We start from the raw sequence: 26049 nt of genomic DNA, 5'->3' as shown, positions 1-26049 counted from the left end.
AAGAAGAAGGTTACTTCAGTGTGCTGATGAAAGAATGGGTTAGCTCTGTCTTCCTACCCAGAGACTGAGTCCTCTTAAAGTCTGTAGCCATGCTTCTCTTGACTGTGTCTCAGTTTTGTCTCAGTCTTAAGCCCAAGAAAGACGCGTTTAGCAAGAGCTCCAGAGCAAAAAGGCAGAGTTAATTTCTTTGGATTCTCTTCAAAGTTTTGTCTTGGATTTTCTTGGATTTATTTCCCTTCTTGGATTTACAATCACAAAGCCCACACTACAGCAATCGGCTGTTTTTCAGGCAAATGCCGTAGCAGCCAGGTTTCCTTTTGAGAAGAATTGCTCTGAAGGACAACTTCTCATCCAGCTTCAATCCCCTCTACTGATTTTGTGGCTCCATAAATCATGCTGACAGATGGATCGGGCTGAATTGAATGTTGGACATTTGGGTATCTGAGGTTGAACTGTAGTTCCGTTTCTGATCAGGAAAGTGTAACATTGGGGCCTTGTGATGCGCTCCTGTGAAGGTTGGCAAAACATTCAAAAGAAGCAATCTATAAAGAGCATTAATAGGAATAAAACCTCTCTCTTTGGAGCATTAAAGAAGTTGAGTCATTTACAAAATCCACATGGTTGCTTTGAAAGGTGTTCTGTGTTGCCTGTGTGTTAAATGTGCCAGTGAAGCAAAGAAATACCTTTCAAAGCTTTGGGGAACACACACACACACACACATATACACACAAAACCCTGAAAGTTTATGGCTCCTTCCACACTTTAACGAAAGGTGCTATATCATCATCATAATCTTTTAACGATCCTATGAGGCCACTCTAGGCCACCTCTAGGCCACTGCACCACTCCAAGAAAGGTGCTTTATCCGCACCACCAAATCTTATACTGCAGTTTCCTCAAAATCTTTGCATAGTCCTAATTCACACAGGAGAAACATCAAAGATCAAAACTTTCCATAATTATATGTGACTAAAATGTACCCAATCAAAGCTTACAGTTCTTGTAGCTTCTTCAACAACATCCTTAGGGAAGGGTTTAGACAGTGTGCTTCTTAATCAACTTTAATGAATCACAGATGAATAAAAAGTGGAATGATTAATTCTGTTTCTTTGTTATGTCTGTTAATTTCCATGGCAGACTTACATGGAGTCCTGGAGGCAGAAGCTGCTTCCTACAATGGGGATCAGTGTTGTGTGTGCTTTCAGAAGACTGCCCAGGGAGGAAAAAAAACCAAAGAGGAGATTTCTCGACAGTCTTTATTTTCAGTCTTTATTTTACTTTTTTTTTTATTTGGAAAGAAACAGGAGCAATCTATGGTTTGTCCCGTTCCATGGAACAAGATTTTGCACAACTGCCCCAGTGGCTGAAATGTGTCACAGTAGAGTAACAGGGGACCTTGGAGGCAGGCGTGGACGTCAAAAAATTTAGCAACTGGTTCTCTGCCCGGTTGATAGATGGGTGTAGGCATGGTGGGCGTGGCCTAGACGGCCTTCTGCACCAAGGGCGGGGGGGGGCTTTTTCCCCTCCCTGGGTTCCGGAGGTTTTCCTTGAGCCTCCAGGAGGGCGAAAACGGCCTCCCTGCCCTCTGGAGGCCGGAAACAAGACCGTTTCCAGCCTTCCGGAACTTCTGGGAGGCCCATTTCTCACCCTCCCTGGGCTCCAGAGGTTCTCAGGAGGCCCGTTTTTTCCTCCCTCCCCAAGCTTCCACGTGGGTCCTGCACTTACCTGGAATCCAAACAGACCATGTAGGGACTCCTGGGAGGGGCGAGGTGAGCGGGGCCAGCCAGTCGTCGGAACTACCGGTTCGGTGAACCAGATGTAACATTACCATCTGGTTTGCCCGAACCTGTGTAAACCAGTAGCAGCCCCCCCCCCTTGCTTGGAGGTCTTCCAGTCCAATCCCCTGCTTAGTATTAAACTATTAAATATTAGCATTAACAGTATTAAGCTATTAAATGTTGACATTCATACTTAAATATTAAGTGTTACATATTAACAGTATGAAAGCCTGCTGGATTTTACCTCAGACTGTAATTGGGCAACATGATTTTTTTGGAGAGTGGCTTCACTGCTGAATTTGGCTACAGAGTAAGGTGCTGGCTTTGTAGTGTGAATTGCTTATTTTCAGTTCTGTGCATCAAGCTTTCTCCCCGCTTTGGCTTTGTTTGGATAATGTAGAACTGAGGGAGTCTGTCTCTCTCATCTACGCTTTAAAGTAAATCTGAAAATTAATGACAACTGTGATTTAGCACATCTGGAATGTGCTACCTCTCGGGAAAGCCTAGTATAAATGCCACAAAATTGCCCTTGCATGTGAATCTGTTGGATTAAAATAAAATATGACACATATTTAATATCAACAGGAGAACCTACTTTTAATCAAGACCTCCCTTTTTATTCATTCTTAATATCATACTTATATCCCATCCTTCACATTCCCAAGTTAGCCTTGATTTATAAAAAGGAAACTAGGACTCGGGAATATGTAAGTGGAGCAAGACCAGCGATGATTTATTTCTCCAGCCTAAATGCTAGGTGAAAAACAGTTGTTCAAGAACAGTTGTTCTTGAAAGGTTAAGCAGATTCTCCCAAGAACCAACAAAATGCATAAGGAAGCTCATTATTCTCTCAGCAGATACAGACACTCAGCTCTCAAGGCTGAACCATTGATCCAGGGGTGGGATGCTACCGGTTCTGCCCGGCTCTGTAGAACTGGTAGCTCTGAAGAGCAGCAGGCACCAGACCGGTTCTGTGTTTGCTGCTGTTGGGCCCACCTGCCCGCCTGTCCTTTATTTCCTGCTTTTTCAACCTCAGCTGCTTTGCGCGGCACAGCTGAGCTTGCAAAAGCAGGAAAAAAGAGGCTTTTCAAACGCTGCACACCTGCGCGCAGTGCTTTTCAGGTCTCCGGGCGGCACAGCTTAAGGTTTTTTTTACACGCGTGTGTAGCGTGTCTGCCGCACAAAATGTATAGTCGCTGAACTGCATTGATCCCATGACTTTCATGAATGAAACCAAGTTTTCTTCTTTCCTAAAGATCTACATGGATGCAATCGGAGAAAGGAGAGTTTTAGCTTTAGCTCTTCCCCTCCCCTGCCTTAATCTAGCATGGGAATAAAATAAAGAGCATTAAATGCATTATTAATTTCATGAGCCTACAGCATGTTTGGTGGTTTTGTCTAAACTGCTGCAAAGGTGGATTTCTACTCAGGACTAAACGATCACCGTGATATCTTCCAACCTTTCCATTGTTCTGTGTCTGAATGATCTGGCAGCGAGTTTATAGATGTACTTTTGTCCTGCCTTGTTTACAATCAATGCAATTCGAGTAGAGGCTTCTAGTCCAACCCCTGCTCAAGGAGGAGACCCTATATCCATGATGGCAAACCTATGACACGGGTGCCAGAGGTGGCACACGGAGTCCTCTTGTGGGCACACAAGCCATTGCCCAAGATCAGCTTCACTACATATGCATGCATGCCTCCCGCCAGCCAGCTGGTCTCTGGGTCTCTGCTGGGCATATGTGCATATATTTCACAAGAAGAGTTCTCCACGCCTCTACTCGTTGCAGAATACCTTATGCCACCAGACTCGAAATTCTAGACCTAGAAAACCTTGAATTACGCCGTCTTCGGTCTGATCTAAGTATAGTACATAAAATCATACATTGCAATGACTTACCGGTCAATGAATACTTCAGCTTCAACCATAACAACACAAGAGCACACAATAGATACAAACTGAAGGTTAATCGCACCAAACTTGATTGCAGGAAATACGACTTAAGCAACAAAGTGGTCAATGTCTGGAATACTCTACCTGACTCTGTGGTTCTTCCCCAAACCCCAAAAACGTTAACCTTAGACTGTCCGTCCCTGTCCTATTGTTTCTTTTATATTTTTCTTTTATGTATCCATGTATTCATAACTATGTTTATACTTATACCTATTATCTTGTAAGCAATTGACAAATAAAAATTAAATAAAATAAATAAAAAATAAAATAAAATGTGGGGTCAGGGAGCGTGCGGGGGCAGGGCGCATGCACGGGGGATGTGCACACCTGCGTGGGAAGCGGGCATCTTTTCCGGGGGAAGCACACACTTTGGGCACTTGGTACCGAAAAGGTTAGCCATCACTGCCGTCTGCAATTAGAGACAAGAGGCTCTTCTTAAAAGCCTCCAGTGATGGAGCACCAACTTCTGAAGGCAAGCCAGTCCACTGGTTGATTGTTCTCAATGTTAGGAAGTTTCTCCTTAATTCCAAGTTGCTTCTCTCCTTGATTAGTTTCCATCCATCATTTCTTGTCTTACCTCTTGGTGCTTTGGAAAATAAGTTGCTCTCCTCCCCGCTTCTTTGTGGCAGCCCCTCAAATACTGGAGTTCTGCTATCCTGTCAACCGTTAGTCCTTCTTTTCTCTAGACTAGCCATACCCAATTCCTGCAACCATGCTTCATAGGTTTTAGTCTCAAGCCTTTAATCACCTTAGTTCCTCTTCTCAGCACTTTTTCCAAAGTCTCCAGTATCTTTTTTTGTAATGTGGTGGCTAAAAACATTTGTTAGCAATGTGATGTAATTTGACCCCGAAGTGTTACTGATCTCAATTTGTAGATTTGAACTGTTTTGTTCTTACAGAATGTCAGAACTTGGTGTTGGCCAACATTTCTTATTTTATTGAACCAATGTATGAAACCTGATGGGGATTATTGCACTGCATGAAAGAATCTACTTAGTCCAATTGTCTTTGAATGTTGTTTCATCTGAACTTCTTTTGGGGTAGTGGATATAATTGCCCCAGGGCTTTTGACTATGTAGTTGTGAGTGCAGTAATGGTTTATACGAATAAAATTATGCTTGGGTCCTGTGCTTTGTAGAACTGGCTTCAAACTAATCTATATATGGTATATAAAAGTGAAATATCACTCACGCATCATCACAAAATCTCCAGAACTGTGACGGCTACAAACTTGAAATTTGGCACGTATTTTCTCCTTGGCTTCTAGATGATCACTAAGAAAGGATTTTTTGAAATGACCATTAGTATTTCATATATTATTAACATGCTCTGATGCTAAGGAGTTCTACTCCCCCTCCCCACCTGCAAAACACAAGCAGAGGAGTCAAGTTTTAGTTTCACAGGAGCAAGCAGCTTTAGTACAGAACAGTTGAGCTAAGCCACACCCAGATGCCTTGCTGTTTCCTTCTTGCTCACACAGCAAATACTGTTTCACTTTCCAAACAGCCCACAACTCTCACACACTGACAGGATGCTAGCCAGATGAATACTGATGGATGCTGGTAAGCAGAGGCAGAATTTTTTTCTCCTTATTTTCCTCCCAAAAAACTAAGCCCGATCACATAATTTCGTAGCGAAGCACAGGTATCCAGCTAGTAATTACTGTACTGTAAATTTTTAAAAGTCTCCAGCTGCTGTTTTGTACATTGCCTGAGAATTGCTGGGTGTACAGTCAGTCACATGTTGTCAGTTTAACTAGAATTCTAGCTTAATCGTGCCCAAGCAGAAGGCTGATGCTCCAATGCTCCCACTTCTTTCTCTGGTTGCCAGCAAAAGCATATCATTAATGAAGTCAGTTTACGTCCATGAGCTCACCTTGGAATTTAAATGAGAGAGCAATCTTGCTGTAATTATCCTGGGTTTTCATTTTGGGTGTGCATTAGGAAGGTTTTCAGACTCTGGCGTGGATCTTTGTCCCTACACTTATCATATTATATCAGTTGCTTTGAACTAGATCAGCTGAGCTGCAGATTGAAACCTGCAATGTTGGTTCTCTGATGGGATTATTAGGGATTGAAAGGCCTGTCTTTATGGTGGAAATGAAATAAAATTAATCACAGTGGATGCCTTCATAGGGAGCCAAGTTGGCTACGCTGAATTGTCCCATTCCGTTCAAAGGGAAAGACTGGAGTTATAGAATTGGCTAAGGAAAGAGATCCACAGGAGAGATATTCTTCTGATTTGTACTTACAATGTGCTATTTTGGTTGGTGATTCCTGTGTGAAAATCAGTAAAATTCATTCTGTGCTTAATTAAATATTTTACTGTCTAACTTGGAATCAATAATTTGCAAAGATATCTGCTAAGATTAGCCTGATATTTGGTTAGGTGGGCATAGCAGAGGTGGTATTCAGCAGGTTCTGACTAGTTCTGGAGAACCGATAGCGGAAATTTTGAGTAGTTCGGAATATCATCTCTGACTGGCCCTGCCCCCATCTATTCTCTGCCTCCCATTGAGTCCCAACTGATTGGCTGGGTCTCCTTTTGTTGCCCCGCACAGGAGAACGGAGCTGGAAAGCAGGTTAGTTGGGTGGGGAGGGAATGGGGATTTTGCAGTAACCTTCCCCTGCCAGGGCCACCAAGCCCATTTTTGAATCTCACCACTGAAGCAAAGATTTACATATGATAGGAAAGCTTTCTCTCCTTACAAACTTCTCTCTTCTTTTTCAGTGCTGTATGAAATCTGGGGCAGCTTTGAAGTCTATTCAGAGGGACTTCAGCACAAGGAATTTGAGCATTTTGTTCTGAGATATATAAATCCTAATTATGACTGTTGCTGTTGGCAGTCTTAAAGTTCAACATCGGTAAATAGAGCCACATCATAGATTTACCGATTAGCTTTGCTTCAAAAACAAGGTTATGCACACATACTTGTATATATTTTGGACTTCGAGAAGGATAACTGCTTTAAAGGAGGATAGTTGAAGCTCAGGGTTGACATGACTGATCCTTGGTGCTCTCTGAGGTTGCGTGTTTTCCTGCAGACGTTTCATTACCCAAATTAGGGTAATGCTAGCACTGATGGTATTACTTAGTTTGGTAATGAAATGTCTTGCAAGAAAACAAGCAAGCTCAGAGAGCACTTCACGAGAACTACTTTTAATTTTTCCCATCTGATAATCTGGTAATTAAGTCATAGAAATACCAAAGGTGCCTTTTCAAGAGACAACTGGACTTTCTGGTTTTTCTTCGAAGTCATTTTGCTTCTCATCCAAGAAGCTTCTTTAGCTCAGAGCAGAGGAAGCTTCTTGGGTGAGAAGCAAAATGTCTTCAAAGAAAAAAAATCAAGAAAGTCCAGTTGCCTCTTGAAAAAGCACTTTTGGGACAATCATGACTTGGATGACTGAGAATCTCCATAGACGTTAAGTCATAGATACTTCCATTTCATTTGTCCCTTGTAGTAGGCAAATTTCTGTGCATTTGTGTCATTCCATTTGTATTGTCATGACAGTAGATTTTTCCCCCTTACCCTTTCTCATGAATTAGCTGATAATTTGACAGCTTAGAAATACTGGGGATTGTGTCTGTTGCTGAAATGTAGTGACGTCAACATTGAAGCACATGAATTTTGTTCACTTTTGAAATGAGTGTCAAGCATCACAGTTAATTTTTCCTTCCTTTGCAGACAGAACTTGTATTTGCATTTAAATACTGTAGGTTTTGCCCATGAACTTACAGAGAAAAATGTACTGGTATATGCTTCAGCCTTTAATTCCATTGTACTAATAAGGACATTTCAATGTCCTTTATTCTAAGTGATGAAACATCATTTTAAAAAATCATATTTGGCTTCTTGGAATAGCCAAAGCATGGCAATGAGGTTTGGCCATGATGCTCTTTATAAACTCTGTCTAGCTTCTTAAAGTGCTAAACAAGGTTTTAAGACATCAAAAGTTTAATTTCACTCCAGGTTAGTGCTGTTTTTTCCTCAAGCTGCCTTCCAAAATCTATGGCAGGATTTTCCCAGGCCTTTTAAAGAAGGATTCCAGAATTGAGTCTTTATATGGGGAATATGAGCCTCGGTGGCGCAGTGGTTAGAGTGCAATACTGCAGGCTACTTCTGCTGGCTGTTGGCTGCCTGCAATTTGGCAGTTCAAATCCACCAGGCTCAAGGTTGACTCAGCTTTCCATCCTTCCGAGGTTGGTAAAATGAGGACCCAAAATTGTTGGGGGCAAAATGCTGACTCTGTAAACTGCTTAGAGGGGGCTGGAAAGTACTATGAAATGGTATATACCATAAATCTACCGTTTGATAGTACTTTACAGTCCTCTCTAAGCATTTTACAGAGTCAGCAGAAGCATTATTGCTATTGCTATACCTTGTAGGGTGTTTTCAGTTATATTGACCACAGGGATCATGTGATTGGTCACATTCTCGTTGAGAAGTATTAGGCGTATATAGCCAAATCTTATCAAAAGCATAAGAGGCCATGAGTTCAGTTGCCAATAGAAAGCTTGAATAAAACCTGTCTGGATGCATCAGTTGTATCTTATGCCTGCTAAATGTATGCTTGGTTCTGGAACTGAGGCCTAACTGGCTGTGGAATTCTGGGAGTTAAATCCCACACCTCTTTAAGTTGCCAAGGTTGAGAAACACTGCTCTAAAATCATGCTCGTTCTGGCCATAAATTTCATTTTTTTCCTTACTAATGTGAGATGTGGTTGCCTTAAGGATAAGCAACATATGCTTTGGCTGCCATTCAGTGGTTTCTTTTTCTCCTTTAATTCAGTAGGTCTCTTGGAGCTGCATTTGGAATATCTCCAAGATTGGAAGGTCATTATTTAGAATTCTCTGCTATTATTAGCGATGGTAAAAAAAATGCTGACAAGGTTTCCAGAGCTACCTTTTTGAAAAATGAGCAGAGGCCTCATGGAGTCGGCCATCTTACCACCTTGAGTGGAATTGGTTGAAGGGAAATGCAAAAATATTGCCAGTTGGATGACAAAGCCTTCAACAGTCATCAAGTTAATAGAAGAATTTGAGACTGAAATATAGCAGGTAGTAATAAAAATATTTCTGTGGCATTTTGTAAGAAATATGGCACAGTTCCGGCATGGATGCATTTTTTAGATTGAAGAATTCCCATTCTGTAAATGAGCATAGTTGAGACTTCATTTTCTTGGAAAGTCTTTGAAATTGAGTAACAAGACTACCAAGGAAGTCCCATGGCTGTGTGTTAAATTGGCACAGTTCCGGGATGAATGCATTTTTTAGATTGAAGAATTCCCATTCTGTAAATGAGCATAGTTGAGACTTCATTTTCTTGGAAAGTCTTTGAAATTGAGGAACAAGACTACCAAGGAAGTCCCGTGGCTGTGTTGTTAAACTGGGAGTGGTGGGGAACTACTTCCTCATTGTTACTGAGAAAATAACACTAATTTATCCATGCCGCCAACCAAAATTGAACTCAACTTGAGGGGACATGTCAGGTTTTTCTAGAATAATGGCAAGCTTGGCCTTTGTTAATCCTTGAGTGCAAGATTACTAGGGAATTCTGGGGGTGGAAAGTTGGAAAACAACTCATGGCAAACCTCATTTGTAATGCTGCCAAGAAAGCAACATAGATGCCTCTATGAAGTCTCCAAGAGTCAGATTGGATGCAAAGGAGGGGCTACTCACTTCTATTGCTTAATAAACAGAGATTCAACCCCCTCTTTTTCCTCCTCTTATACAGGAGATTATCAAAATGGATTACCCTAAACTTCTTCAGGAAACCATTCCTTCACTCCCTTCTTGCACTGGATGACTTATAGAAAATCAAGGGGGTAACTGTTGAGTCTAAAATAGCTGCTTTTGTTGGTTACCTATCATAAGGCTAAAAATGTCAGGTTTTAGCAGCCCATGAAAGCTGGCACAGAGCATAAATGTTATAAATCTCTCCAGGATTTTGTTTGAAATTCTTCAATTGTATTTTAAAATATGCTTGAGGAAACAAAACAAAAAACTAAACTAAAACTAAAAACCAGAAAAATATAGATAACAATGATATCAAGAAATCATACTTAAAAGCACTGCCTGATTACTATGAATGATTGTAACAGCAAAGCCATCTCCAGATTCTGAGAACTTTCAGATACGTTTCAAGGGCAAAAGTCAGAACTTTCCATTAATTTACACATTAAGGCAGATGAAGTCTCCCTGGATGCCAGATACCTGATAATAAGGGTAGAAACATTCTTGCCGGAGGCTTCCAACAAAGAATCAAATGCAATCTTATCAAATGCACTAAGCTAAAGCAGAAGTATGACAGATGTTTGCAGTGAACAAGAACAGAATGCATCAAAAATTCATCAAGTTTAAAGACAACGTTAGTTTTGTCTTCTATTTTTTAGTTGTGTCAAAGGCAAAATTATTGTCTTCAAGTAGAATTAGTGTTTTCACAAAGGGAATAAATTGAAGTGTCTTCTTCCTAGGGCTGAGAGAGGGAGAATGGAAAAAACCTGATAAGCTAGGATATCAGTTTGTCAAGCTGTTGGAATGCAGACCCAAAAAACAGATGCCATGGTCATAAGGAGCAGATAAGTTAGTTGCTTCTGATATTCATAACTGCATCAAGAATGGCAGTTGCTGGCATCTTCTGAAAATCAAACTTGAAGCAGAGCACAAGGACTTTTCCAAGAAGACGAGAAGCTATTTGTTGCTCATGCTCTAGAATAGAATAGAATAGAATAGAATAGAATAGAATAGAATAGAATAGAATAGAATAGAATACTGTATTGCCCAACTGTGATTAGACACACAAGGAATTTGTCTTGGTGTAAATACTCTCAGTATACATAAAGAAAAGGTACATTAGTTAAGAATCAAGAATCATAACATACAACACTTAATGATAGTCATAGGGTACAATCAACAATATATAAGAGGTCTTCATCTAGGAAGGACATCTGCTCCAATATTCCATTTTGCTTCTTGTCTTTTCCAATTTTCGGCCTACTCAATGACTCGGAATGAGTGCCACAATTCTTCTTCCCATGGCCTCTTATCTGCAAATGATCTAGATTCTGCCCTTGTTGTCACGTCCACCTCTTCTTCATCTGACGTTCTTCTGAGATGAGAAGAACAAGCATACAATCGTTGGGAGTTGGGTGGCATATGAATTTAATAAATTCTTCTTCCTCTTCACTATTTTTATTCTAGGCGAGTCGTCTATTGGCTATAGCTATGGGTGAACTATATTAAATAAACAGTCTGAATTGGATGATATTGGAATTCTGAGAGCTGAACACTTCACATCTTAAAAGTTGCCAAGAGAAACTCTGTCAGGATATAATTGCGTGGTTGGTGGATAATAACTCACTTGTTGTTAGAGGTTCAAATGCTTATTAAAGAATTTAGGTTGGTACTTCAAATGTGTGGACAATGAAATGGCCCATGTTTTGGCATCTTCTCAGGTGGATTAAGTATTGGATGAAGGCAATCAACACATTGTAGTTGATGCAGAATATGTAGTATAACACCGAACTCCAAGCAATCAATGCCACTGTCTTTTCTTGCCTGTACTGTGTTTAACTTCTGAAGTGTTAAAATCCAGTACCTGTTTCTCATTTGTAAATTCTAATTTGGGACTGTACCTAAAATTGTTCCTCTTACTAGATGGCCCTCATAAAGCTTGAAATCATTAATACCTTCCCTGTCTGATCACAAAATAGAAAGTCATTATGGTGTTGAATGAACTTTCTTTATTAAAAAACCAGCATGAGGCCCCACTTAATGTCTTCTACCAATAAACCTATCCTCCTGGGCATTTTGAATGCCATTTTATTTATGGTTCGATTGAAATTTCCTGGATTTTAGTTGGCCATATATTTTGGTGGTAATCAGTATTGATAATATTTATTGTACATTTATATTCAGTTTTAACTGCTGAATACATATATTTGCTGAATATTGATATTGATATTATATTGATATTGATATTATAATGGCCAGCTTTGTCAAAACGCAGTTACCATCTATTGCCAAGATACAAGCTAAGACAAAAAATAACCAAGGATTTCGTGTCCTGCATTATTAGGACAAGTTTTTCTTTTTCTTTTTCTTTTGTAATTGGGTAGTTGCCAGTTAACTAGAGAAGAACTATCTAGGATCATCCTCAAATTGATCCACCAGTAATACTAATTATGATCAGATATTCATGTTGTAGGCTGTGCTGGATACTACATGATGGGGAGCAATCCATAAAGGGAAAAGAGACCCTGTGGATTTTACTCTTTTAATTGTTGTCAACTATAGGGGGAAACAATAGGGACGCGGAGGCTTAGTCATATCTGTTGTCTAGAAATTCTGAAGCATTAGGGCAATTCTTTTCCTTCCAATTGCAAAAAAAAAAAAAAAGATGATTGAAATCTTTGAATTCCTATTTTCTGATGAACTGTGGGAGTTCAGCCACTTGAATTCATTTGGTATTAAGCTACCCTTTCTGTAAAATGTTTCATAATGCTTTATACTTGGCTGCTTGGCAGGGTCAGCTATTAGAAATTGAATATCTGTAAAATCGTTATTCTTGTCATCGGGAATAAAAGCAATTGAATAAGCATGAATACTTCTTAGAATGGTACCAATTCTTGTGGCTGATGCATCTAGTCCCAAAAGCAGATTAATTGTATGCACTGCTCTTGAGACAATCAAATTAAATCGGTTAATTGTAAGAAATAAATGAGAGAATACAAGAAAACAGTATGTAATGTTATATCCAACTTTAACACTAAGAAGGTTCAAAGAGCAGGCATGTTGCCTATTTTATACTCACAACTACAGTACTCTTAGGTTACAAGGAAAGTAGCTGAATTAAATCAGTAACAAGCCAAGAATTTGAACAAAACCTCTGCTATCCAAACCCCACATATCTTCATCTTTTTGGGGTGTAATCCCGGTGGAATTATTAATTCTGTAAGGATGGTGAATGCCACTGAGAGATGACTTGGACTGTGCAATAATGTACCTACATAAAAAAAAAACCCATTGTGTTTTATAGGGGAAACACAAGCACATTTCTCAAAGTTTTTGTAATTTAAGTTTTAGATGGGGGTAGTTTAGATGGGGAGACCCAGTGAGGGCCAGGCGGTTAGGGTTAGGGTTGCAGAGTTGTGAGGTCACATTGCGAGCCACATTGCTTTTCTACATCCATCTCCATGTTGCAACTCGTCAAGAAAGGAGGAGAGCAGGTGACACGCTATGCCGCAAATGTTGCTTCGGCCTTTCTGAGGAGAGCCTGTGAAAGTGAGTGAGCAGGGCTTATCGATGAAAGAAGATTAATGGAAGCCTCTGTCTAGCACTTGCCTTGGCTGGCCGTGACCTACATTGGATTTTCCTGTCTCCTGACTAATTTATTGGAAGAGGGAAAAGGTGAACTCCATTGCCGCGGTGTTTGCCACCGCTAGTGAGGTTCTTAAATTAGCAACGGGAGGTGACGGCAATCTGGCTGCAGCATCTGTCACTCCACTGATTGTCAGGGTTGATTTGTGTGACCTGGCTGGCTAGCTAAGTGTCTCTTTCTCTCCTCTCTCTTCACTCCTTCCATCACTTTTCCATGTGGGTCTTCTTTCTGTCATCTCCATCATGTAGACCAGACCAAGGAATCAACTTCAGAGAATGGCTGAAACTGTATTTTTTTAAAATTGAGATTGGCCATAATAATAGAATTATTGCAAGTATGTTTGTGCTATATATTCCTCCTTTTATAGTTTAGTGAATTTGGGGAGGGTGCTTGAGTCACTTATATGTTTTTTTAAGAACTTAAGGCACTTTTCACCAATCGGTTGTGCTATGAATGGATATAGCAAATCTCTATCATGGTCATGTTCCTTTACTGGCATCAGTGGTGGGATTCAGCCGGTTCTCACCACTTTGGGAGAACTGGTTGTTAACTTGCTGAGCAGTTTGGTGAATTGGTTGTTGGAAGAAATCATTAGGGCAGAGAACCAGTTGTTAAATTATTTGAATCCCACCACGCATGTTGACTGTGAATTCTGGGAATTGAAGTCCACACGTGTTAAAGTTTCTGCAGTGCTGCAGACACTTCACTTTGTGTTCAGGAACTTGCTCGCGGCAAAAAATTCACAGTCACAACTTAGTGGCTTTATTGTAGATGTAACAAAAGTCATATACATGCCAAAGATCTGCCTACTTTGGAATACGTAGGTCAAATCTGCTTTTCCTCCCATCTTTTGAAATCCCTGGAAATTCAGGTACTTTTCTCATGGCTGAGAGGCAGATTCTGCTCATTGGTTTTGTAGTAGTACTGTTTCTCCTGGGTTCTACGGGATTTTTCCCCAGCTGTTTCCTTGAGCACTTCATTCTTTCTGCACAGAAGAGGGAAATTTCCAAACAAAACATGGCGCTGCGCCACTCAGGATGTCCATTTGCCTTTGTGGAATCAGATTCATAGTTACAATGAAGATGAGGCAAGAATTGGTGCTCTGCATTACAGCATGGACCCTTATATTTGCTTTTAAATTAAAGCAAATTTTAAATTAGCCCAATGAAGCAGATACCTTGGTGAGCCTCCGTACTTTGATCAGGTTCTAATCTTGTGTTGGTGAGGAATTTCATTAGCCTTATTTGTGCTTCAGGGAACAAGAGATTGCATATAATAAATATGTATAGACGTGGCATCATTAGGAGCAATGTAGGCAACATCCTTCATATTCAAGATATTCTATTAATGTTAAACTGAAATGTAGCTATGAAAAAAAAGCCTTTGACCAAGTTAGGTTTCCTTCTTTCAAGGGTAATTTTATCAATGTTCTTTAGCGCTTATTATTTAATGATGCACTGAACATTTTTTTTAAAAGCACATTTTTAATTCAGTATAGTGGTCACTAAAACTTTGTTTGATTTGTTGTTGTTTTAAACTGTTATTCTTACTAGTGATAATTATTTCAATAAAATAATTGCACGTAACAGCTCCAAGGGACAGTCCCCTAAGTTAAGCTTGAGCCTGAAAATGTATTTATTGCAAGGGAGAATTAAAGCAACATTTTCCCTCCCCCAAATAGAATATTTGATATTTCTTGCTGCAAATATTTTTTCTGGCTCTTTCATTACTCCTTTATTACGTTTCTGCATATTGAATCAATGATATAAATGAGGCTAATCTATCATGCAGCAACTGAGGCTGCATGACCTCATGGCAGGATTCTTCCTCTAATCATGATTGCTGATAGACAGTGGTTTCCTTCCATCCTGGACTCAGTAACACATAAAAAGTGGAACTTAATGTCCACAATTGACATATTGCAACTTAAAAAAAAAATCTGCACATTTCCAAACTCACTCTAAAATCAAATACCTGGACCTTGATAGGGAATGCAGCACGTGATATGGGTGTGATTAAGGTTGGTAATCCGGTCTACATCTTCTCGATCTTATTAAAAAAATGTTCTATAAGAACTTCAGTGGGTTAAAGTTATGATGGGCACATAAATTCATATTTGTAGGGTCCATCTGGGTTTGACATTGGAGGCGGAAGAGTGAGTAGGTAAATGGGAAGAAGTCTAAATCAGAGGTGTCAAACTCAAGGCCCATGGGCCAGCCTGGGGTGCTTAGATCTGGCCCACGGGGCAGCCCTGGAAATAGTGGCCCGGCCCGCGGTGCCTCTGCCAGCGAAAATGGAGCTCGGGTGCAGCCTCCCCAGGCTCCATTTTCTCTGGCAGAGGCTGCAGGTGGCTGTCACCGCCAAAAATAAAGCCCAGCCGGGCCGAGTGATGTTGAGCTGGCCACACACACCCTGGCCACACACACCCTGCCCCCCACCCAAGGTCAAAAACAACCCTGATGCAGCCCTCAATGAAATTGAGTTTGGGACCCCTGGTCTAAATTAATAAATGAAATGAACAAATGAAAGAAAAATAGATAAGTTGTCCATCTGTGGAAAAAGAGGAAGGGTTTAATCAAGCCAATAAGTCTCATTTAATGAAATGGGAATTGGTGAAAACATGCAAATAAGTGAAGGATAAATGAATGATGAAGATGGATGGATGAAAGACTAAAATGGTCATCAAATTGTATGTATTGATGTCAATCCAGGTTGAAGGGAGGTCCTATTGAAACTAGGAATTTATCACTTGTCGATAGTTGCGGGTTGATTCACCAGTAAACAGTGATTGCAAAGGAATCAATATGTTCATACTGCCCTTAAGGAGAGTATGGTTATTCCTCTTTTATTTTGTCCAATTAGCAAAATATCTTTGGCTAGGACTGTTGTTTTTTTCCTGCAGTCCTAATTATCCTCTGAAGTCTGTTTTGCTCCTGTTGGTTTGGTTCTGCAACCAAGGACTGCAGAAAAAATTACTACCAACGTGCCTTCAGTCGAGAACCTGTATACTGCACAAGTCAAAAAGAGGGCTGTGAAAATATTTACAGACCCCTCACACCCTGGACATAAACTGTTTCAACTCCTTCCATCAAAATGACACTATGGAGCACTGCAGACCACAACAACTAGACACAAAGACAGTTTTTTCCCCAACACCATCACTCTGCTAAACAAATAATTCCATCAACACTGTCCAATTATTTACAAAGTCTGCACTACTATTATTATTAATCTTTTCATCACTCCTTATCACCCATCCCCTCCCACTTGTGACTGTATGACTGTAACTTTGTCGTTTGTATCTTAATGATTTTTATTAACTGTTTCCTAGTATAATTTGATTGCTTATTGCACCCTATGACTATCATTAAGTGTTGTATCTTATGATTCTCGACTCTTGACGAATGTATTTTTTCTTTTATGTACACTGAGAGCATTTGCACCAAGATAAATTCCTTGTGTGTCCAATCACACTTGGCCAATAAAAGAATTCTATTCTATTCTATTCATAAAGGTGCAGCGAAAACACAAAAGAACTTTGAGAATTTTGTAAACATTTGTGGGTATCTGTGTTGAGAGAAATGTTCTTCGGGGCACAAGAGTTATCTCTCCTTTAATGGGTGAAAAATTGAAAGGTCTAATAAAGGGAGATATTTTTTGGCTCTGCCATGCCTCACCTGCTTGAGAGCAGCTCTGCTTGCTCAGGTTCATTGTTCAGTTAGTTGACTTATTGCTACCCTGAGGCTGATGTTGCTATACAGAATAATTGCTTGGCACGCTTCATGAAATATCACAGCAGCTTTCTCCGAGGTTAAATTGGGATTCAGGTGAAATGCTAAAGTAACTCCAAGTAATAATCATTATTGATTCTTTCTATCCCCGCATCAGCTCATTTCTGACATGTTTTTCTCCTCTGGACTGTGGATTGAGGTAAATAAATTGTGTACCCTGAAATAATTTCCCTTTCCCGAAGCCTTTAATCTGGAAGAGAGAAGACTGTTTGAATCAGATGATTCTACCTTTCATTTTCTCAGATGATTGCATTATGTTTCTATCTAAGTAGCCTTTAGCAAATACCTGTCCAAACAGAAACAAGGGAAAAATCTAAATTATATTTGGCTAAAAGCTTATTGCAGGAAATGGGTATCTTGTCACATTCTGCCCCCTTCTCCCCACCCCTCTTTCTTCCCTCCTGTGTTAGCCCTAGCAAAAATCTGAAAGGTCTATAATGGCTGGATTAACATTTTATTCTAAGCTTTGTTCAGTTTTGTTTTAATGAAATGAGTGAACATGGCTGCAAATGAAATAAATAAAATGTTCAAGTGTATCGAAATGTTTATGTATCGAACACATCTAAATTACATTAAAGTAATCAAAATACCTTTACAATCCCCAAGGCATGTCATGACTTTTGAGCACCCCTAATGTTTGGGAATTGAAAGTTGGAAAATTTGACACGCCCTACTTGTGGCCTGTAAACTATGCTTTGTGGTTTCCATGCATTAATCAGGCCATTGTGGCTTGATCAATAAGCCCATGGTTAAAGCAAGTCATGTCTTAGTATGCAGTGGGTTAACTTGTGTTTTTTCTAAGGCAGATATTCTCAAGTTTTGTGGTACCATGACTCCCTAACACAATAAATGATTCTTTGTTGATAGCGCCTTCCCAAGTGCAGATTGCGCCTTGGCAGATCTCTAAAAAGGTTAAATCATGGCAATTGGACCAAAGTTTATTAAAAATGAGGCGTTTCATTACTCATCCAAGTAACTTCTTCAGTCAAAACGAAAATTTTGGGTGGGTGTTGAAATGAACCAACTCTTGCCAGTGATACGGAGCTGACTCTGTAAACCACTTAGAGAGTCTGGCTGTGAAGCGGTATATAAGTCTAAATGCTATTGCTATTCGCTAACAACTGGGCTAATTTATCAACTGCAGTGATTCACTTAACAAAATCCTACTTTAGTTGCTACCGCTTCGTTGGTGATTGTGCGTGCGTGGGTGTGCCCTTAACGCTCACGCACCTAATAAGCCAATCAGCTGAGAGGATGAAGAAACGAAAAGCTAGGAGTGACCCTCCCCCTCTCATGTGCTTTTTGGTCTTTTATCCTCTCAGCTGATAGTTGGAGGCTTTTTTTTTTACTACCAGTTCTGCCAAACCGATAGAGATTTTTACTACCGGTTCACCCGAACTGGGCCGAACCGGTAGCATACCACCTCTGTTAACAACTATGGCAAGAAAGACCATAAAATGGGGGCAACACTCACTTAACAAATGTCTCACTTAACCACAGAAATTTTGGGCTCAGTTGTGGTCATAAGTCAAGGAGTACCTGTATTGCTCAGTTGCCATTGTTACTCTATCAATATTTTCACAACCTCAAGTCGCAGCTTGCTTTGCTCCGTATCTAGCAGTGGTTACTCCCACTGGATGCAAGAAAATCTCATCTCCCCTCGCTCTTTCAACAATCCGGAATGGATTTAAAATTTCAGACTGTTGGAAAATTCTCTCAGCTGTTTCTACAATGACTGAAGGCTCTTTTTACGCTGTTAAAAAAATAAAGCACTAACCAGGATGTCCCAAATTCTGGGTGAGGAAAAATAGTTTTCAGAATTCAGTTCCTCTTTTTCAGAAAGTTAAAACGACCCTGCAATGCTGATTGATAGTCAAAACAAACAGTTTCTTGTAAGAGAAAATATCAGTTTGAGGACACAGTGACCTCCCAGGTTGCCGCTGTTTATATCATTTTCTTGCTATTCTATGAAATTTATCATTGGGCAATGACAGATGGTTAGTAACCTTGTTTAATAAGACGGGAAAGATTGTGCTTACAACTTCGGTGCACCAGATGACGGATGCCCTTTAATTCTGGGGTGTTTCTGTTAGTGCAGCCAGTTTAAGAGCTGAAATATCAGTGCTGACTTTCTGCCATGTCGACTTTGTTTATTTTGCTTCCTGTGAGGTGAAGCTGTGAAAACAGTTTTATTTCTAATGCGTGAACTCATCTTATGGAAGGTGGATAACAGTGTTTAAGTTTTTCATAGCTTTCCAGGCTTCGTTTATCTCGTGAACTCATGAACAAAGCTTGCTGACAGACGGCAGATTCAGCCTGTAGGAAGAAAAATCCAGTTCCAGTTCCAAGTTGGGAATAAAATGGAGGCTGATTGGAAAGAAAGTTGGTTTATTGATGAGCAGAACCCCCAACATCATGGGATCCTGGGACAGCTGACAAAATGGAGTTGCGAGTAGGGTGGGATTTTATACCTTTTTAATTTCTGTGGGGTCATGTAGGGGTCATGGCTGGCTCTATAGGCAAAAGAGGAAACACAAATCCTCAGTGTTTGTCTGAGCTAATCTTGTCTTGCCTAATTGCTTATCTGGAGTTTCTGTCTGACCCGTCTTTCTGAATGGATTACCAAATCTGTATTTATTATTCTGCCTATTTTATTATTCCCCAAAATATTTCATTCTTTGGGGTGGGGTGTTTCCTTTACTTCACCCCTTGCCCTTTTATCTCGACCAGGATGGCGTTTATGCTCCCTTAAGCATTGCTCTCAGGGTCATTGAAGCTCCTGATCCCTTTAAGGTTATAATTGTTAAGATAATCACTTTCTAAAGTAGTGTGTGGTAATGCCAATTTGCATGAGCAGAACATCTTAGATAATAGACCTAATCAGTGATTAACCTTTGGATTAGAAAAATGCACTGTATGGGACCAATGGGATGTAATGGTTAGGAAACTGGATTTAGGACCAGGGGGATTCTGTGCTTTGTGTAAATTCAAAGAGAAGGAAGCAATTATAAGTGGATCAGGTGGCACCCAACCTTAAAAATAGAGCTAGTTGAGCTATGTGTTGTGCTTAATGAAGGAAACCTTCACTAAATCAAATATACGTTGCTGGCTCTGAGGAAAATACACTGGTGTTATTAACAGTAAAACTCTATTAACCATTATGGTTATTTCACTATTCTAAACATGAAAAGTTAAGTGTGAGTGTATGTATGTATGTATGAATGAATGAATTTTGATGGAAGAGTTAGAACCTTCATGGAGGATTAGCTGAGCCATTTGTTACACCTGGTATACTGTCCAACATTGCTTGCAGCTGAAATGTAGAGTAATACTTTACCCTAATTCTACTTGAGTATCCAATTTAAGATTGGCTGCAGGGGTGAGTCTCTTCATTACGTCATTGGCTTTTAAGAACATCATAGGAATAAATAGAAAAATATCTTTAGATTACTGAAATAACATGTTAGTTTCCCTTTATCTATCAAAAAATGGGTTTGTACTTTTAAAAACTTTTCTGCAGCTTGGTATAGGTATCCAGATGTGTTTTTCAGCCTTGGCAACTTTTAAGGTATTGGACTTCAGTTCCCAGAATTCTTCAGCCAGACAGTCTAGGGAATTCTGGGACTTAAAGTCCACGCATCTTAAAGTTGCCAAAGTTGAGAAACCCTGATCCAAAGACTTTTCTTACTGTTTTAAATATGTATTTTTGAATTATTTCAAGCCGTAAAGTTTGAAGGCTGCTGAACTATAAAGGAAATGATAAGAAAATGATGGGGATAGGGAATTGCAGAGTGTAGGCTCCCAGGTTCCCACTCATGCTTTCCAACGTTCCTAAATTCATGTTAAATTACACCAGAGATTGTTCTGGGATTTTTTACAATAAGTACTTCCTACTTTGACCACAAGTGTCAAACTCAATTTCATTGAGGGCCGCGTCAATGTTGTGTTTGACCTCAGAGGATAGGTGGGGGTTGTTAGAGTTTGCAGCAGAAATTCAAGTCCAGAAAACACGCAGATGACTGATTCAGCAAGTTCATTAACTTCTTTATAAACATAATAATATGAGTAAAGTTTACAATAACATAACATAACACAAGCAAAAACACAGGCGGCAGCAGCAGCAGCAGCAGCTCAGAGCGGAGCTCAATTTCAAGCAAGCAAGCAAGTTTCAGAATTGACCGCCTGGAGCTAAGACATGCAAAGACTCCTTCCAGCCTCAGCCCCCAATTCAGCTCCCATTGGCTGACTTTGTTAACTATGTCTCTGCCAGTTAATGAATATCCTCTGACAGGGATGGCCAGGATAGGCATGGCTGGAATGGGCATGGCCAGCTCGACATCATTCATGTCAGGGGTGCCTGTGGAGGCCCAGGTTTTCGGCTGTGATGGCCTCCTGCAGCCCTCTACCAGCAGAAAAAGGAATTCCATTTTTGCTTATGGAGGCACCGCTGTTCACTGTTTCCAGAGTTTGACACACCTGGCTTAGACTGTGACAAATAGTGATAAGTCTAAGCCAGAAATCAGTTACTGTAAAACATCCCAGAACAATCTCCAGTGTAAGTTGAGAACTACCTGTATCTGCAGCTCCACATCTTTAGCATCAGTCTTGGTGGTAGTTATCTTTCTGAGAGAAAACCACGAAGGGAATTGGCTAGTCTTTCTACCTTGCTGGATTTCCCGATTTGAAAAGTCATCGCCTTAATTCATCCCTCAACAAAGTATTTATAGCCAAAGAAATTGTCAGAAAAAGAAAAATTCTTTGCTTCTGTTGTCCATCTTTTGGTCCCTGCCAAACGGTTGGGAAATGACTTTTTTAAGCCCAATGTGAAAGCAAACTGACACAGGGTTGCAATGAAGTTATTGATGTAGGAGAATCTTGCCAAATTGCCTTGGTGAGATGCTGCGAGTCTCCATTTTTTTTTTTTGCCTGACAGATTTAAGTAACAGACAGTAATAAATGGAGGTCAAATTCTAATGAGCTTCACAATGATTTGCCTCATGAAAATACTCCCCACCATGCACGTGTGTTTCTGAGCAAGCAAACTTTTCCCTCTCAACAGTGATGACTTTGCCTGAAAGTGTTTCAATCTTTTACCGATTTTTACAATAGAGGGGATTTGATGAAATTGTGGTCTTTGTTGTGGGAAGTCCTGAGCATTGCAGCTGAAGAAATACAGAGATGGCTAGGCTTGGGTTTTGTCCTAAAGTGATATGGGAACTTAGATGTCTTAAGAGCCAATTTGGTCTCGTGCTTAAGGCACTAGGCTTAGAAAGCAGGAGATTGTGAGTTCAAGTCCTGCCTTAGCCATGAAAGCCAGCTGGGTGACTTTGGGTCTCTTTCAGGGTGGTTGTATGGAAAATAGGAAGAGGAGGGTAAAGAAGAGGATAAGTTTGCAACCTTGAGTTTTATTTGTAAAAATAATAAAGGTAGGATACAAATTAAATGAATAACAAGGTTCATATAAGATGAGACAAGGCTTGGGTAACTCGGAGGCCATCTGAGCTGCTTGCCAATTTTCCAATTGATCCCAGTGGTGGGATTCAAATTTTTTTTACTACCGGTTCTGTGGGCATGGCTTGGTGGGTGTGGCAGGGGAAGGATACTGCAAAATCTCCATTCCCTCCCCACCCCACTAACCTGCTTTCCAGCTCTGTTCTCCTGTGCAGGGCAACAAAAGAACACCCAGCCAATCAGCTGGGACTCAATGGGAGGCAGAGAATAGATGGGGGCGGGGCCAGTCAGAGGTGGGATTTGGCGATTCTCCGAACTACTCAACATTTCCTCTACCAGTTCTCCAGAACCTGCCAAATACCACCTCTGTTGATACCTTTATATTAAACTCAGTGAATGCAATCTGATATCTCTGATTCTTAATCCTTCCTTTGACTTCCTTGCTAGGGTTTTTCAAAGATGACCGCATTGTATTCTGGACATGGATGTTTTCCACCTACTTTATGGAGAAATGGGCCCCGAGGCAAGATGATATGCTCTTTTATGTTCGCAGGAGGCTGGCCTATGTTGGTGGAGATGGCGTAGAAGAAAAGAAGGTAGGTTGATTAACAAGCTGAAACTCCCAAGAAAGGCCGTTTTTGTGCTCCTTTCATAAATGGCTAACGGGTTTCCTCTTCAGCTGAGAGAAAATTAGAAAGTAGATCAAAGACACAGATACTGATTTCAACTGAAGAGAGATTTCTTTTTTTACTCAGTTAAAAAGAATATATTTATTTGGTGCAAATCTGAAGCCTGGTGTGTTGGCTGGGAACACTGTTAAAACATTATCTTATGACATTGATACAATCCAAGAAATTGATTGATTGATCGATCAATCCACTCATTCATTCATTCATTCACTCATCACAAACAAGCAATTCTTGGTGGCAAATAAACATAAAAGCAATTAAAAGCAGAGCCCAAAAGAGAAAATTAAATACACATACCAGTAGCAGTTAAGAAATATTATAGTGGGCAGATGTTAGCATAGCCAGGAAATGGGGGCCTTCAAACACGCGGGACCCCAGACCCAGACCTGTAACCTTCAAGGCCTTCCAAAAGACCAACAGGGTGTCTCTCTTATTCCCTGGAGGGAGAATGTTCTAGAACAACGGCCCCCCAATCTTTTGGGCACCAGGAACCGGAGAAATGTTTTTCCATGGACTGGAGGGAGCGTGGTTTTGCATGCTGCCTGCATGCTGCGGATGGGGCTTCGCTTGTTTGTGTGGCCCGGCTTCTGGTATGCCACGGCCCAGTGCCAGTCCATGGACCAGGGATTAGGGACCCCTCTTATAGAGGGCAGGCAGAGAGAAACAGAGACAGAGAGAAGAAAATGATTAAAATCGGGTGGGATTCAAAAATCCCAGCAACTGGTTTTCTGCCATGGGCGTGGCCATGGTGGGTGTGGCCTACCAGAACTTCTAGGAGGGCCGTTTTTCTCCTTCCCCAGAGTCCGGAGGCTTCCCTTGAGCCTTCGGGAGGGTGAAAATGGCCGCCCCCGGGTTCTGGAGGCCCTCTGGAAGGCAGAAACAGGCTCGTTTCTGGACTTCAGGAACTTCCGGGAGGGTCGTTTTTCACCTTCCCCAGAGCCTCTGCGCAGACCCTGCACTTATCTGCATCCATAACGGGCTGCGTGGAGACTCCTGGGAGGGTGAGGAGGGGAGGGGCAGGCGAGACCAGCCAGTCAATTCAACTACCAGTTTGGCAAACCGGAGGTAAATTCAACATCTGGTTCACCTGAACCAGACTGAATCGCTGGTTAAAATAAAGAAAAAAATACAGCATTATCCTATGTTGTATAGAAAAATCTTCTGCAGTTATGAATGTAAATTATACACCTCATAAAGATTGGAGCTGCTTTTAAATTTGTGTTCATTTGGACTTTTGACAGGTTTTCCCAGAACCAAAAGAGAATAATGACTCCTATTAATCTTGCATTTCAGCTTTATTCTCTCTACTTGAAAATATTTCTAGAAATGCAGCTTTTGACATACTTTCATACAAATACAGGCAACTATTCAATATATTTGATTTTGTGTTCTCTTTTCAGGTTAATCTCGAAAAGCAAAACTAGTTTGACAAAAGTTCCCTCCCTTTCCCCCATGTGGGTTTAACAAGTCTCACTTGGTTAAATATTTGCTTCATTTGTGAAGCATGAAATTAATGTTTTGTGATTTATAGCCATCTTCACCTGTCACTTCTTAGATTGAATACAAACAGGAATTTTGTACCAATTCTGTTTATTTGATGTAAAATCCCCTTGGGCGTGAACAATATTGCATTTTTGAACTCAGTAGCTCCCTCTTGATTAGTACTGCAATAAAACAGTGTTTGCATATTTAAAGGAATACAGTAATAAACGATTCTAATAATCCTTGTATCAGGCAAAGGATATTGTGGCAAGCAATCAGTGTTAATTTTTATTTATTTGTCAAGTTGATAGGCAGCTTCAGTCTAAAAGGTCTCCTTTTTAAATTAGATCCCAAAAAGAATTGAATTGCTTTGCTCTCAAATTGTACGTTCAAATCTTTCTCTCTTCAAATTGCCAGCCTCCAGTTTGAATTAAATCAGAGCTGATTAGAGAAACCTTTCGATGCTTGCTTGCATGCTCACAAAAACATCTGCCTTTTAGTAAAATGTGTAAGTGAGAAAAAGGGCTATCAGAGTCCTCCTGAGTTTTGGCTTCCATAAATATGCATGAAATCCCCTATTATGTTGCCTGCTATTTGGTAATGATGGGCTCACCTAAACTTCAGGCCTATTCAAAAAGTCAGTGTTTCTCAACCGTGGCAACTTTAAGGTGTGTGGATTTAAATTCCCAGCATTCCCCAGCTGACAGGGCTGGCTGGAGAATTCTGGGAGTTGAAGTCCACGCATCTTAAAGTTGTCAAGGTTGAAAAAACTTTATTGGATACACCATCTTGGTACTGAAGAAACAAAACCAGCACAGGTTTTTCCCTCGCAAAGTCTTGCCTAGTTAAACAACAGCTTCCTCTTTTCTCTACTCTTGAGCGATCACATTGTCCAATTATGAGACATCCTTTTGTTATGGGAACAGTCCTTCTCTTTCTCCAGCACCTGCAGTGGTGACCTTGACTCTCACAATCTCCGCATACGTTCTCAGCATTCCATTTCACCCTTCCCTCCCCATAGTTCATGTGCACAGAGCCGAAGACACAAGCCTGAAGATGACAAATGAGACTTCATCGAAACGTTGCCTAGATACTTCCAATCTTACGCGGGAGAAAACCCGAATAACCAAAGATCCACATACAAATACCCGCGAGAACCTCAGAAAACACACACATATATATATATATATTTGGAAACTGATTGGAAGCAAACAGGACTCTGTTAAGCACTAATTATCCAGTTTCTGGCAATATCTGCCACATAGAAAAGGGGAGCAGTAAAAACGACCTGCCAAGCATTTTTGAGATTTTTCTTCAAACCAAACACTAAAAAGAGTTGTGTTTACAGCTCAAGGCTGGGATGTGCACTTGTGATTTTTAAATAGAAAGGAAAATAACTCACTCTGAGACAGGAGCAAGCCTGGGCTAGACTTTTTTCTTTCTGTCTAAGCCAACATTTCATTTTGCTGATAGATACAAGCGTGTAAACTTCTCAACTTTTAGAGAAGGGGCGTTGGTTCTTAC

General features: G+C 40.4%; 1 protein-coding gene across 2 annotated transcripts in view; it reads left to right on the top strand.

Annotated features, from left to right (window-relative positions):
- KIAA0930 (KIAA0930 ortholog) overlaps nucleotides 1-26049 on the top strand; it is a 70371-nt gene that overhangs the window by 15603 nt on the left and 28719 nt on the right. For both annotated transcript variants that reach the window (XM_026702521.2, XM_026702529.2), the window contains exon 2: nucleotides 22802-22950. In XM_026702521.2, the coding sequence (XP_026558306.1) occupies nucleotides 22802-22950 (149 nt within the window). The remainder of the gene's footprint in view (nucleotides 1-22801; nucleotides 22951-26049) is intronic.

Source organism: Pseudonaja textilis, chromosome 5, assembly GCF_049901715.1.
Source record: "Pseudonaja textilis isolate UNSWEBS1 chromosome 5, rPseTex1.2, whole genome shotgun sequence".
Classification (NCBI taxonomy): Eukaryota; Metazoa; Chordata; class Lepidosauria; order Squamata; family Elapidae; genus Pseudonaja; species Pseudonaja textilis.
Note: the sequence above shows the minus strand (reverse complement) of the source record. Positions and strands in the feature narration are given on the sequence as shown.